We start from the raw sequence: 15,232 nt of genomic DNA, 5'->3' as shown, positions 1-15,232 counted from the left end.
TTTCTAGGTTTGATTCCTCAACGACTTTCAACTTTCACTTTTTTTTCATTCTCCTTGAGAAAATAATTAATTTATCTTATTGGATATAAAATTTATGGTTTATTCATATTTTTTAGTTTTTAAAATGTTATAGTATTTGAATGCATCATAATTAATATTTATGACTTAATAAATTACATTATAATTACATTATGGAATCTCTCTCTCTCTCTCTCTCTCTTGTTCTAAGTTGGATTAACAAAAGGCAAGCTTCCCTTTCTTGACTTTACATTGCACAATTAAGGGTTACTTTGTAAAGTTTTATTTTTGTAGAATTTGTTAATAGATTATTCTAAGACTATATCTCACATTATAAATTGTATTTCTCACTTAAGTAAATTGATCCTTAAAGATAATGATAATTATATAAATTATATTTAAGTACTTTTATTAAATATAATTATAAAAATATAACAATTTTAAAAAATATTAAATACTTATAAGAAAATTATAAAATTATGGAAAGAAGTATTATTGTTCTTGTGATAATATTAGTCATTTGTAATCATTATTATTTTTTTATTATTACTGTTATTTAATTTATTAATTAATTGATCAGAACTAATAAAGTACACACTTAATATAAGGACAAGACTATCAATTCAACTTGTTAAAATTATAAACATTATTTGAGGGATCTAAAACCTTATCATACTAAATCAACCTTTTTGTAATTTTCTTTAAATTAACTAACAAAATGATGTGTTAGATTCTTTGAATAGTCAGGTTTGAATCTTGGAGAGTTGTCTTATAATGTATATTTACAATACTCGATCTAAAATAATATATAAATGAATCAAATATTGATAACTATATAAAATATACAGTTAATTAAAATTGTAAGAAATATAATCCGACTTTTATTTTATAATTATTTTATAATATGACTGGTTGATCAAGATATTCATATTTGTTCTCTCATATTATATCATATCATGAATTCTAGACTCACTAGAAACACTCCCCTCCCTTCCCCTAAAGTCTTATTTTTTCTACCTTCTAGGTAGTATTATTATTATATTTAGAATTTGTCAAACAAATTTTAAGTGATTATTTTTAAAAATTTAGGATCCTCATAATTTATGTAATTATATATATATATTTTATTTTATTTATTTTTCATAATTTTTCAAATTATTTTTAAATTTAAAATATATTATATTTTAAAAAAATTTAACTAATTAGATAATATACTATCAACATATTATCAATTAATAAAAAAATATAACATCACTATATAAGATGTTTTACATATGATTAAATATTTCTCACTTTAAAAACACTCCAAAGATTAATAGTATTTTTCTTCGCACTCCGTTAACTACACTGCAGACTACAGTATAGTAGCAGCTATTAGGGGTGTGCAAAATTACCCGACTCGGTTGACTCAATTCGGATAAAAAAAATCGGGTAATTTTTTTTAAAAAAAATACCCGGTCGGGTCGGGTATCCGACCCGATACTTTCCGGGTCAGGCCCGAGTCACAAAAATTGATTTTTCCGGGTACCCGATTACCCGAATACCCGGTTAGCTTGTTGTTTTTTTAGGCTTTTATGCACTGTTGTTTCTTGAAATATTCATTCCCAGACTTATAAATACTACATTTATGCTTATTGGGCTAACAATGATCACGTCCAAAAGGCTCCTGAAATTAGAAAGGTAGGATGTTAAAATATTATTTAATTTGCATTTTGAAAACTTTAAACTTTAAATTTGAAATTTAGATTTATGATTTACTATTATTATATATTTAATTATTAATAATATTATATAATAAATTAAAGTAAACAACTTTTTTTAGAATATTTTAAAGTAACATCGGGTATTCGGGTATATATAATAATATAATATTATTTTATATATAAAAAAGAGTCCCTAAAATTAAAATAAACAACTATTATATATTAAATTAAAGTAAACAACTATTATTTTAGAACATTTCAATATATGAAATTTTTTTTATCTAACATAATATTATATATTAAATTAAATAATTATTTTTTAAAACATTTAAAAAAAATCAAGTATCCGAATACCCGACATACGAATACCTGTAAAATCCGAGTACCCAAAAATTAGATACCTAAAATATCCGGATCAAGACACAAACCAAAAAATCAATAACCCGAATATTTCGGATACCCAATTTTCGGGTACCCGAATTTACACACCCCTACAATTATTGGTTCATTACTCTTCAACTAAAAGAGAAAAGCTCTCATTATTTCTTTTTATTATACAATACAAATACGCCCAACTCTTCATCACCTTCATTTCATTCTCTCTCTTCCTCGAAAACCAACTTCCATTTCTCTGGCATTTTCTACCCACCACCATGGCGTCCAAGGATTGCGGCAACCACGGCAAAGGCCGCCAGAAACTCATCGGAAGAATCATCCGATGCCTTCTGGTTTTCCTCGTCATCGTTCTCATCACAATCCTGATCATCTGGGCAGTCCTCCGCCCCACCAAACCCCGCTTCATCCTCCAAGACACCACCGTCTACGGTTTCAACGCCTCCACCCAGAATTTCCTCACCTCCAACTTCCAAGTCACCGTTTCTTCTCGGAACCCAAACGACCGAATCGGGATCTACTACGACAGGCTCGTCACCTACGCCACTTACAGGAACCAGCAGATCACTCTTCGGACAGCGCTCCCTCCGACATACCAGGGTCATAATGAAGTCAATGTCTGGTCGCCTTTCATATACGGGAATATGGTCCCTATAGCTCCGGATTTCTCAGTCGCTCTGAAAACCGAACAAGCCGCCGGTTCGGTTTTCATGGTGATCAAGATTGATGGACGGGTGAGATGGAAAGTTGGGTCTTTTATATCCGGAAGATATCATCTTCACGTTAGGTGTCCGGCGTATATAACTTTCGGTAGCAGAAGTAACGGAGTTTCCGTCGGTCAAAACGCCGTTAAGTATCAGATCGTCACGCGATGCAGCGTTAGTGTCTGAAAACTAATCAAGAAAACAAGAAGAAAGAGGTGGATGTAACAAACGTGTCGTCAAATATATCGTTTGTTTATCTCCTTTTTTTTACTTAACGCCGTTAGTACATCTATATATATATATTTTTTTTACGATTTGTACATTTTGCTATAGAATAAATGAACAAAAGAATTGAAAGGAAAAGCAGATAGCAAAATCTACAATAAGATATATGTAGTTTCTTTAAGGGATGTAAAATTGTGGCATTAATAAGATTTCATTTTCATTAGTTTGATAAGTGAGTGATTAGTGGAGCTATTGCTGTATATTTCTATATTTACGAATGTCTCATAATATTAATTAAGTAAATTAATATCTCCTTTTATTAAAAAAGTGATTATTTGTTATTTTAAAATTATAAATTTTAAAAAAAGGACTATACTTAATTTCACATCAAATTAAAGTCTAAAATTAATTTAGCCATCAATTAATTGAAGTAGTGTGTCGTTGTAGAACGAGTGGCCTAACATATAATAGCCAAGAAAGAAGACAAGGATGGACTGAAGCCGTCGTATTTGTTGCATGTATCACCCATACGTATTTGTTGCCGTGATAGTGATTTGTCACCCATACGAATTTGGTCTTTTTCTAAACATATGAATCTTTTAATCTAAACTAATAAAACTAGACGGTGATAGTTAGAGAACTAATTAAGATTGAATGTGATAGTGTCGGTAATGTGATTGGGAATAGGGATGATTTGGTCTTTTTCTCACATGGAATTGGAATTGTGGTCCTTGTTTCTAACAACGTAATAATGACTGTAATTTGTCTCCTCTCAAAATCAGTCCTCATCCTTCCAATTTCATTTTTTAATCAAAATTTCAATCCCACCCAACATATGTCCATGCTTATACAACGTCTCTCAACATATTATATAATATAAAATTAAGGAAGGAAAAATATATGTCGACAACTCATAACAAAGTTCACACCTTGTCATCACCCATTATATCCAGATGGTGATATGTGACGATTTTTCATAATATAATATAATATAATAAATGTGTGAGCATATTAGATATATCATATATCATATAGTATAGTTTGCATATTAAATAATAATTGGCATGTTAAATAGTACATATTAAATATTAGTTGCATTGCATATTATATAGTTTCATATTAAATAATTACATACTATAAGTGTGGCATATTATATTGGATATTAAATAATTAGTATATTACATAGTTTATATAGTTAGTATATACTATATAGTTTTTGCATTAGATATAAGCCCATTTTATTTTCTTTTTTAAATAAATAAAAACCCAAATAAATAATCCATTTCATTAAGTAATAATCCATTTATATAGTTTTTTAGGCCCAAATAATAGCCCACACCTTTTACAAATATATACAAGTAAATACAAAAAAGAAAAAAAAACTGATTTTACATGTGTAGCAGTCGGTTTTTGTGGGTATGGGGGGTAGTTTTTGTTTTTGTTTTTGATTTTTTAATGGTACAATGTATTAATTGTGGTGATACTTTTTTAGGTGTACTTAATGATGACACCTTATTCATCCTCGTGAAGAGAGCCAAGCAATTATGGACCATGGATGAGCTTCAGATCCAATGGCTTAGATTTTTGCCACATCATTAATCTTTGAGAAGAAAACACAAATTCTTTAGAGCCCTTGGATGGGAAGCTAGATCCAAAGGCTCTCATTAAGCCACGTCATCCATCCAAGTGAAGAAGCACAAATACATCTCAACCATTAGATCTAGATTTAATCCAATGGCCAAGATTGCTTCATCAAAGGAGAACTTTGGAGCTTCACCAGCGCGTCCCACCGGCACCAGAGTTTCTCAGGCACGTGAACAACACGTGCTGTAATATCGTCTTCCCGGCCACTGTCGCCACCATTTTGAACGGAAAATCATCGGGTTATCATCGTTTTTTATTTCAAACTTGGAAAAACATCAAAGGAGCCAATATTAACACAAGAAAACGAAGATTCTACTGCAAATCTCAAACAGAAATTAGTTATAACTGTTTATAGGCTGGAAGAGATGAAATCTCACTAATCTAGCTACTATATAATGCCATTAATCACAACGGAAAAGAGAACAAAAACAAGCATCCACCATCATCAAGAGGAAGAATCAAGGCATTAATCCAAAGATTTCGAATGAAAAAGTTGGAAAAGATTTTTTTACCCTCAGTATTTCGTCGCCGCCACTTGTCGTTAAGGTGAACTTTGCTTCATGGCTTTCTTTTCTCGGTTCGAATAGTCGTAGCCGTTTTCGGGTTGCGGTGGCGGAGATGGTGGCCGGCAGGTTTTAGTATTTAGGGTGGTGATGATTTCGGTTTTCTGGTAGTTAGGATGGTTGGAGATTGGGTGATTTATTTTGAAATCGGGTTTAGTTTAGGTTAAAATCAAGAACATTTTAGGTTTTGTTTTGGAAATGTTCTTGGGAGTTCTTGATTTTGATCTAAAGAGATGAAGAGGTTTGTGAGATATGGAGATTTATTCTTGAAAAACGAAAATAAAGGTTTGGTTGGGTGTTAGTTTCGATAAAGAAAAGAAAAATGTGAAGAACTTGAGTGGTGTTCTTGAGGAAAAAGATGAGTTTGATCTTTATAAACATGTTATTTTGGTATTTAGGTGTTTTTTTTTTGGATCAAAGTGGACTTTTGGAATGAATATAAGATGAACATGTGATGAACTTGTTGAGTTTGAAGAAAGAGGTGAGAGGTGGCCGACCATTAGAGAGAAAATGGGAGAAGAATATTATTTTTTGGACAAAATGAAGTTTTCTTAAAAATGTCTTTTATAGTATGTAATTTGTTGGGCTAATTGCTTCATTAAAACCCACTATCATACTGGTGTTTTTGCTTTTGTATTTGTCTTTTATTTGTCTTTTACTTTTTTTTATTTTAGTCCCAAATCACTGTAACTCATTTCCCGAATTTTAATTGAATTGAATTTAATCATCAATATTATTCCAATTGCTTTAATTATTGTATCAAATGTGTTTAATTATTAATATTGATTGTTAATTCTTGATTATTTTAAAATGATTATGTGTTTACCATAAAATAAAACCTTTAGATTTTTGAATCTTTTAATTTAATCACTAACATTAAAATCAAGCCTTAGTTCTTTAGTTTTAGCTTTAGTCATTAATTAGAGCCTTAGTTTAAGTTCTCTAATTAGAAATAAATTGAGTTTAGAATTATCCTTTTAGGATTAGTTTCTTTAATAAAATTAATTAGAAATCAATAAATAAATTCATAATTTGATTAAAATAGAATATATATTTGTTTTTTAATATTGAAATGAATGATATTAAAATAATTAGACATTTCTTTTTCAATATTTATTAAGTGAGAGCGAAAGCGACGCATTCGTGTGAATTTATTCTTCGTACAAACCTAGTAAGTAATTTTCGGGGTCTAAAGTACCTATGTCTTTGTAGGGATTTATTCCTCGTGCCAGGCATAGAGAAATGCTCAATGTAAAAATTTAACTTGATCTATAAACTTGTAATGGGTGAGGATCGAGGGTCTGACTAGTCCAAGGGGGCATCAACAAGGATATTTTCAAGTACCTTATCCTTTTAGAGCTGAAACCATGCATTTAATTTACCTTAGATCTACCCGATGCGAAACTCTGTCGAAATTTCACCGTAGGTACCCGAATAAGTATACAAGGGAGAAATCAACTCTAAACCTTTATTTTTTTATGTCATTGCGTATGAACTAGAAAATAATGTGGATTAGGTTTTACTATATTATGAACGTAATTATTATTATGACGACACTAATCGATGTTTTTCTTTATTTTTCGTCCATTTCCCTTTTATTTTATTTGCACTTATTGAATCATTCATAGGCTGAGGTATTGAATATCTAGTCAGCTGTGGAAGTAGAATGCTTTTAGTAGATGGAAAATAAAAACATTTGTCAGATGGTTCCCAATAAGGAAGTAGGCCCGTGGTATGAGGCTCTACAAAAAGAGAAAGAGGACAGTTTACCAGCTGACCAGCGTCCAGTTTAGCCAAGCATGCATCGATTTCTTTGAAGAGAAATGACGTGTCTGACTTGCAACAATTCTCAGTGAGAGTCTTCAGCAGAGAATCGCGTTGTGCCGTCAAATCCAAAGCCTCGAGGAAGAATTACAACATTGTCAAGAGCATGTCTCTAACTTAGAGCACCTTGTTAATGATGCCCACTGTGAGCGAAAAGAAGTCGATACCTATGAGGATGAAAATGTTGCTAGGGAGCATGTCATCACCAAGGCGCTGATCCAGATGAGTGAGGTCGCTCGATACTTGAGAGAGTTGACTGCACAGGCTAGGATAGGGGGCATTACTTCGACCCAATTTCAGATAGTAGCAAGAGAGTACTATCCTTGATATATGAGGTTGTAGAGTTGAGAAGAAAGGTTATGCCATATTTTTAGAGAGAAACCATTGTGTACGAGCGTTTGTTTTAATTTTGGGAAGTTGTTTTATGATAGTTGACTTTTTGAGATAGATACCTCTTGCATTCATGCAATTTGCATTTTTATCATTTCGTGGTTAATATTCATTTATGTTTATATTCATATTCATTCATTAAAACTTTTTATATAAATTGAAGATTTTCGTTCGAGGATATTTTGGTTCCTAGTAAAAGTACTTCTTATTCATATAATACTTTAGGGTAGAGCCAAAAAAATATGGAGGAAAAATTGAAAGAATTGGAAGAGGCCCAAAAGTGCCTGGAAAACCTGTTGGAGAATATCCAAAATGACCTGAGGGACCAAGTGGCCTTGTCTCAAAGAGATGAAGATCAAATTACTGCATTACTTGGAGTATACCCTAAGCGAAAAAGTCCCTTCAAAGGTTATAACATGGTTGATCATGGTTCGTCAGATCATGTGAGGGATCAATCCGAAAACCTTCTGGAGCATCAATAATTCACCTCGCTAACCTCAATGACAATATTGAGTATCTCAACAATGAAACCCCCTGATTTCAATCTACTTATCGAGGCTGAAAAGGCTAAGTCTAACTTATCTAAACAATACGAAGATAACTATAAGAAGCTCGAGGATAAGGTCAAAGAGATGGAATCCTTCGATGAATATGGCGTGGATGCTAGAGAGCTCAACCTGGTGTCCGATCTAGTTCTCCCACACAAGTTCAAGACTCTAGAATTTGAAAAGTAATATAGAACCAGTTGTCATGCTCACCTTACCATGTACTGTCGCAAGATGATCGAATTTTTGCAAGATGATCAAATTTTTGCAAGATGAGAAATTGCTTTTTCATTTTTTCAAGACAGTCTCATCGGTTCTGCAGCTCAGTGGTATGCACAACTAGGTCGTACCAATATCAGGTTGTACCAATATCAGGTCGTGGAAAGATTTATCTATAGCATTTCTAGAATAATACAAGAATATTACTGATATGATACCAGATCAGGTAGCCCTGATGAACATACAAAAGAAACCTAATAAGAATTTTCGGCAATAAGCCCAGAGGCAGCGAGATTTGGCTACACAAGTTCAACCGTCACTATTAGAGATTGAGACTACAGTTCTCTTCCTTCATACTCTAAAAGGTCCGTTTTTAGATCGTATATTGAGTAGCGCTTCAAAGAACTTTTCAGATATGGTGATCTCAAGTGAATTGATAGAAGCAGCTATAAAAAATGGAAAAATTGATGGCTGTGAAAAGAGGGTGTTAAAAAGATAGATAATAAAGTACACCCACAACCGTTTACATCAAAGAATGTAACAATTACTCAACCAAGGACTACGGGGAAAAAAGTCTAATACCAATAAGGGTGAGTGCTGACTGGTTGTGAGTACTAAATATGGGTGCAGAAATATGTGCAAGTATACACAATCGAACAAGTAATATAGTGATAAGTGAGTATCGTCTCCACAGGGATTGGAGGAAATTGATAAGTTCAATCAAAGTGCTTTACTATGTCACCTAAGTAAAGTTAGTGATGGTATGTACAAATGATAATGTTGTGGCAAGATGAAATGGCTATTGTGGAAATGAAATAATGGTAATATGGTAGCAGATAGAGATGTCGTGGCAAAGTGTATGAAATTGTCGTGGCAAATTATATTGTATTGAGTGCAAACAAATGAAAATGCAAAGGAAAAATAAAATATAAATATAGGATTTGATTACTAGGACTTTAACTTCCTCACAAGACAAGCTATTATGGGAATGAGTGATAGGAGTCACTTAGGAAAATCTAAGTATACTTTTCAAAATGGTCTTACTTCTATGCCTTATCTGCCCGACAGAGTCTACTAAGGGTGCCTATGCTATCTCTAGTTAAGGGACTCGACAGATTAAAGATGCCTTGGCAAAACCGATTGGCGTTAGCCCCTGTAATGATCCTATTGGTCCAGATAACAGGATATGTCTTGGCAATACCTTTTTGCGGCAGCATTAACATCTAACCTATCACTCATGCACAACTCCTTTTAGTCGAATGAAATTCTATCCTTATATCTAAGGTGGATTAGGCCTAGTTACTATCTATAACCCCTTGCTTATATGGTTCCTCCCTAGTTTCTCTCGAACACTAAGGATGTGCTACCTAGACATTCTCTCAAACACTAAGTAATATCCTAAGGAATGGCTACTCTCATAGCTCTTACAACCTTAAGGCACTAAGCTTCATAAACAAAATAAATAATAACATAGAAAAACAACAATTCATTAAAGAAAATCTTAAATATCCAAAATAAACTCCCACCAAATATGATTAGTTCATGGTGGTGTTCAAAATAAGCAAGCATAAAGCAAGTTAATACGTTCCTTATAACCCAAATGATAAAATATGAAAGCAAAGAGCAAAGGGAAGGAGGAAAAGCCTTCGACGTGCACTGTCGGAGCTTCCCTCAACCACCATGGACAGTCCCAGCGAACTAGCTCCTCTCGGACGTCTAGAACGCCACTCCCTCTAGCTTGTCAATGGAAGAATACCACGGAAAATAGGATTAGTGGAGAACTTTTTCTCTGAATTTTTCTCTTGGCGGTGTGTGTAAAGTCTTCTCTCCATTGTGGCTTCATCCTCTATTTATAAGGGGAAAATTACCCTAGGAATTTGTGTTGAAATTCCTAGGATACCCCAAATCATGCTTTATTCATGTGAGGGTGGGTAGAGTTGGCAGTGGTCCCCTGGGCAGTTGGCAATTGTCCAGCCTGGGTGGTTCGCTGAGTACATGACAAGATCATGCTGCAGTAGGTAGAGGTTCGATAGGAGCAGCATAGCAGGGCGTGTCCAGCAGGATCAACTGAAACAGCGCTGGTCCCCTCCAGGCAGGTGTCTCCTCACGTGTAGAGATCACGTGACGATAGGGATAACTGGCTTTAAAAATATCTTCTTTCATTTTGATCACACTTAAAATGCCAACTAGTTCTTCATTTGCATTCTGCTCAGCAGTCTCCTTATGTCACGTCATTTCCTTTACTCCCAAATCCTGCACATCACCAAACAAACACCTTCTCCATAAAGTAGAACTGATTACAAAATAAAATGTCACGCTAAACAGAATTCCACCACATATAACTATATGCTCCTAAATGCATCTATATGACCCTAAATAGGCTCTTAAACATCCAATAACTTAAGTGAAAAGGTCTCAAATATGACCTTTTTACGGAGTTATCACAGAGTATTGTGGGTAGAGAAAGGAGGCCGACAAATTGACATTTACACCAATTATGTGCTTTTACGTTAAATTGTATCCATTGTTGTTTAAGAAAAATGTGGGTCATACATACCACCTCAAACCACTTCAACCACCTTATCCAAGATGGTATGATGTAAACTAAAAGTATTAGTATCATGCTGATATTGTGGGGCATTCGATTGAAAATTATGTTTCTTTGAAAAAGATGGTACATAATCTGATTGATATTGGGATGTAAGAATTCAACTCCCCTGATATTGCAAAGAATTCATTTCCAAATGACGGTGAGCAATAGGTAAATGCCATACAAGAGGAATACATAAAAAAGATGAAGAAACATGTGCCTGAGATTAGGCCACTGCTTGACTGGGTGTTTGAGCAGTTAGTGGGTGCTAGTTTGATTAAGCACAGTTTGCTTTCCCGTTACGTTGAAAATGGTTTGTTTTGCAAGTTCCATTAGGAGGAAAGACATGTGATTCAATCTTGCTAGGAGTTCAGGGTTTTTATACAATCAATAATGGATAACAAAAAGATTAAGTTCTTTAAGAATATTGATGAAAAGAAAAAAAGTTGATGTGTGCACGTTAGAATATACCAAGCCCACATATGGAGTTAGGAAGCCAATTGTTATAACTGTGAAGCCTAAGGCGACGAATCCAACACCCATTACTCCAAAAATAGTGATTTCTGCTCTATCTCCATTCCCATTCAAAGACACACGCAAGGTTCCATGGAGCTATAACATTAATATCTCTGTGGAAGAGGGGTAAAGTCAGCAGAAAGACCAAAAGTACCGCAAGAGGTAAAAATGGACGTTAAAGAGAAGGTGGATGCACCCGTTGAGGTAACAAGTGAAGTTAGGCACTTTACAAGGAGTGGAAGATGTTATTCTCCTCCTGAAACTTCAAAGAAGTTTGAGAAGATGAAAGGCAAGGCAAAAGCACTGCCACCTCAAACGATATTTGAGGAGCCTCCTCTAAGAATTATTGAGCCTGTTACTAAAGCTCAGGTCCAAGAGTTCTTGAAATTTTTGAAACACAATTAATATAGCGTGGTGGAGTAGCTGGACAGGCAACAAGCACAAATCTTGGTGTTAGATTTGTTGATGAACTCTGAGGTGCATGAAATGCTCTGTTAAAGGTGATAAATCAAACTTTCATGTCGAAAGACATATTTGTGAATAAGTTAGATTGGATAGTGGGGCATATTGCTGCAGATAATTATATTACCTTCACTGACGATGAGATCCCAAAAGGGGACAAGGCTTCTGTAAAGGCCTTAAATATTACCACCCATTGTAATGGTTATCTGTTGTATATAATTTTGATTGACAATGAGTTATCACTTAATGTGATACCAGTGGTTTCTCTCTAGAGAATATCAGTAAATGGAACCTATATGAAGGCATATCAGAATATCGTCAGAGATTTTGTTAGTACTCAGAGAGATGTCATATGGAAGATTGACGTTCCATTATTGATAGGTCCAGTTATCTACAATATCGAGTTTATGGTGATGGACATCAATCCAGCTTATAGTTGTTTGTTGGGGAGGCCGTGGATTCATTCCGCAACAGCGGTGCCTTCATCTCTGCACCAAAAATTAAAATTTGTCATTGATGGTAAACTAATCAGTCTTGGAGCCGAATATGAGATTATTACCTCAGTATCTACCGATGCTCCTTACATTGATCCATATGAAAATGATTGGAAATGTTGCTTTTGGTCTCTGGAGTTTGTAAATGATACTTTCATCACTGAGGGGAGTAAAATTCCTTGTCCTCGGTTGTCTAAATGCACGAAGATGACTGTGGTATGAAACCTTAGGAAGGGGAACAAAGATTGGAAGGGTTTTGGAAAACGTCTAAAAGGAATTTTACATCCAAAACCTATTTTTATGAAGAGAGATCGCTTTGGGATAGATTTCAAGTATAAAAATCAGCAGTGCCAGAAAGAAATGAAAAAAAAAGAATGGAGGTGAGAAAGGCTCAGCTAAGAGGTGAGAATATTCTTTGGGAATGTATATCTCTCCTAGATATGAACTATATTTTTAGATCTGGAGGAATGCATGACACTGAGCAACAGTTAGTCAGTGTAATTAGAGAAGCAAAGTTGATGCAAGATGAAGAAATTCTTGATGAGGCCATGGAGGGTTTAAGCATCAACATGGTTGGAGAATGCAACAAGACATGGAGATATTTAGCTGGTATACGCCCATGTTTCCCAGGAGAAAACCTTAACAACTAGACTGCAGAGGATCTTCCTGTAGTTTCTAGGCTTAACCCAAAGTAATACTCGGAACCAACCATTGTGCATGTGCCCGTGAGCATTAAGGGATCTTTTGTAATGTGTAGCCATGATGATATTACTCATCTTGTTTCTAATAAAAGGATACTTTCATTCATTTCTCAAGTGGTAATCATTTTCTTACATTTTACATTTTTATATTTATTTCATTTGTTTCGCTTTTCTCTATCCAAAGTATATATTTGTTCCATATTTTATTTTAATATGTCCCAATATTAATAGCATGAATGTTTCTGTTACTAATCTTGAGATTAATCTGGAGCGACTTTTTTTGTTTAGAAGACATTAATGAGTGTTAAAATGAAGTAGAATGTGAAGTTCCTAGCGAATTATTGAGACAGGTAGAAAAAGATGATAAGCAAATTTCGCCTCATAAAGAAGAAGTCGAGATTGTGAATCTGGGATCTGATGAAGAGAAAAGAGAATTGAAGATTGGCATAACCTTACCGCTCGAGGCAAGACAGAGTTTGATAAATATGCTGCAAGAATTCAAGGATATCTTTGTCCGGTTCTACCAAGATATGCCAAGATTAAATACAGATATAGTGGTGCACAAACTCCCAATAAGGCCTGAGTGCAAGCCAGTGTAGCAAAAGCTTAGAAAAATGAGGCCAAAAATGCTATTGAAAATTAAGGAAGAAGTAAGAAAACAAATCAATGTAGGTTTTCTTTGAGTGGCTAAATATCCTGAATTGGTAGCTAATATAGTCCTTGTGGCAAATAAAAATGGAAAAGTGTGTATGTGTGTGGACTATAGAGATCTAAATAAAGCAAACCCAAAGGATAATTTTCCTCTGCCTCATATTGATACATTGGTGGATAATACCGAAGGACATTCATGGTTCTCTTTCATGGATGGTTTCTCGGGGTACAATTAGATAATGATGAATCCGGAAGATATGACCATCCGGGTTAAAAAATACAGGAGCAACATATTAAAGGGCTATGGTGACCCTTTTTCATGACATGATGCACAAAGAGATTGAAGTGTAAGTGGATGATATGACTGCTAAATCCTAGACTGAGGAAGGGAATATTGAAAATTTGAGAAAGTTATTCCAAAGATTGAGGAAATACTAGTTAAAACTCAATCCAGCAAAGTACACTTTTGGAGTAACATCAGAGAAGTTTCTAGGCTTCGTGAACAATCGAAGTGGGATTGAAATCGATCCAGACAAAGTAAAAGCAATTCAAAATCTTTAGCCTCCTCGTATAAAAAAGGAAATTTGAGGGTTCTTAGGAAGGTTGAATTACATTTCTAGATTCATATCTCGGTTGACTAATAAGTGTGATTCAATGTTTAAATTATTCCGGAAGAATAATCTTGAATATTGGAATGATAAATGTCAAGGCACTCTAGAGTTAGTCAATAAGTATTTGTTGAACGCTTCTATATTGGTAGCACCATTTCCTAGCAGATTATTAATTCTCTACTTGGGAATTCAATGGATTGTGTGATGGGGCAACATGATGAGTATGGTAAGAAAAATAGAGTGATCTACTACCTGAGAAAAAATTCACTAATTGTGAGTCAAGATATCTACCAATTCAAAAGTTATGTTGTGTTTTGGTTTGGGTGACCCGAAGACTCTGACAGTATATGTTGTATCATACTACATGGTTGATTTCCAAACATGATCCAGTGAAGTTCCTAATGGAATCTCCAGCCTTGATTGAGAGGATGTCTCGGTGGCAAATGTTATTCTCAGAGTTTGACATTGTGTATGTGAGCTAGAAGGCGATAAAAGGAAGTGCCATAGTAAATTTACTCGTAAGTCGTGCCTCAGATGATTATGAGTTCCTAAACTTTAATTTTCAGAAGAAGATTTTATGTGCATCAAAGTCGAAGAAAACAGTGAAGAAGATGAATCTTGAAAACTTTATTTTGATGGAGCGTCTAATGCATTGGGACGAGGAATGAGACAATGTTAATTTCTTCAGAGAATGTATATTATTCGTTCACCAGTAGACTGAAATTCTTTTACACAAATAATATGGAAGAGTATTAAGCTTTTGTTATAAGTTTGAGAGCAGCCTTGGGTAGGGTAATAAAAGTGCTTAAAGTATACAGAGATTCTTCACTGGTGGTTTATCAGTTGCAAGGTGAGTGGGAGACAAAGGATCCGAAATTAGTTGAATATCAAAACTTGACCCTTGAACTAATCGAAGAGTTTGAAGAGGTCACATTCACTTATCTCCCCAGAGAAGAGAATCAGATGGTGGATGCTTTGG

The 15,232-nt window shown here is 34.3% G+C and overlaps 1 protein-coding gene and 1 long non-coding RNA gene across 2 annotated transcripts; one reads left to right on the top strand and one right to left on the bottom strand.

Moving 5' to 3' along the window:
• The first annotated feature begins 2,267 nt into the window (after positions 1 to 2,267).
• LOC120185354 (NDR1/HIN1-like protein 1) lies at positions 2,268 to 3,270 on the top strand. The gene has a single exon (XM_039189598.1). The coding sequence runs from the start codon at positions 2,375 to 2,377 to the stop codon at positions 3,002 to 3,004; it is 630 nt and encodes a 209-aa protein (XP_039045529.1). The 5' UTR covers positions 2,268 to 2,374; the 3' UTR covers positions 3,005 to 3,270.
• Positions 3,271 to 4,314: 1,044 nt separating this feature from the next.
• Positions 4,315 to 5,772, bottom strand: LOC120185359. Its single transcript, XR_005522115.1, has 2 exons — positions 5,200 to 5,772; positions 4,315 to 5,002 (listed from the first exon to the last, which is right to left on the bottom strand). It is a non-coding gene; the product is annotated as an uncharacterized LOC120185359 (long non-coding RNA).
• Between the last annotated feature and the right edge of the window lie 9,460 nt (positions 5,773 to 15,232).

Source organism: Hibiscus syriacus, unplaced genomic scaffold, assembly GCF_006381635.1.
Source record: "Hibiscus syriacus cultivar Baekdansim isolate YM2019G1 unplaced genomic scaffold, ASM638163v2 tig00113098_pilon, whole genome shotgun sequence".
NCBI classification, from domain to species: Eukaryota; Viridiplantae; Streptophyta; class Magnoliopsida; order Malvales; family Malvaceae; genus Hibiscus; species Hibiscus syriacus.
This window is presented reverse-complemented; position numbering and strand designations above follow the sequence as displayed.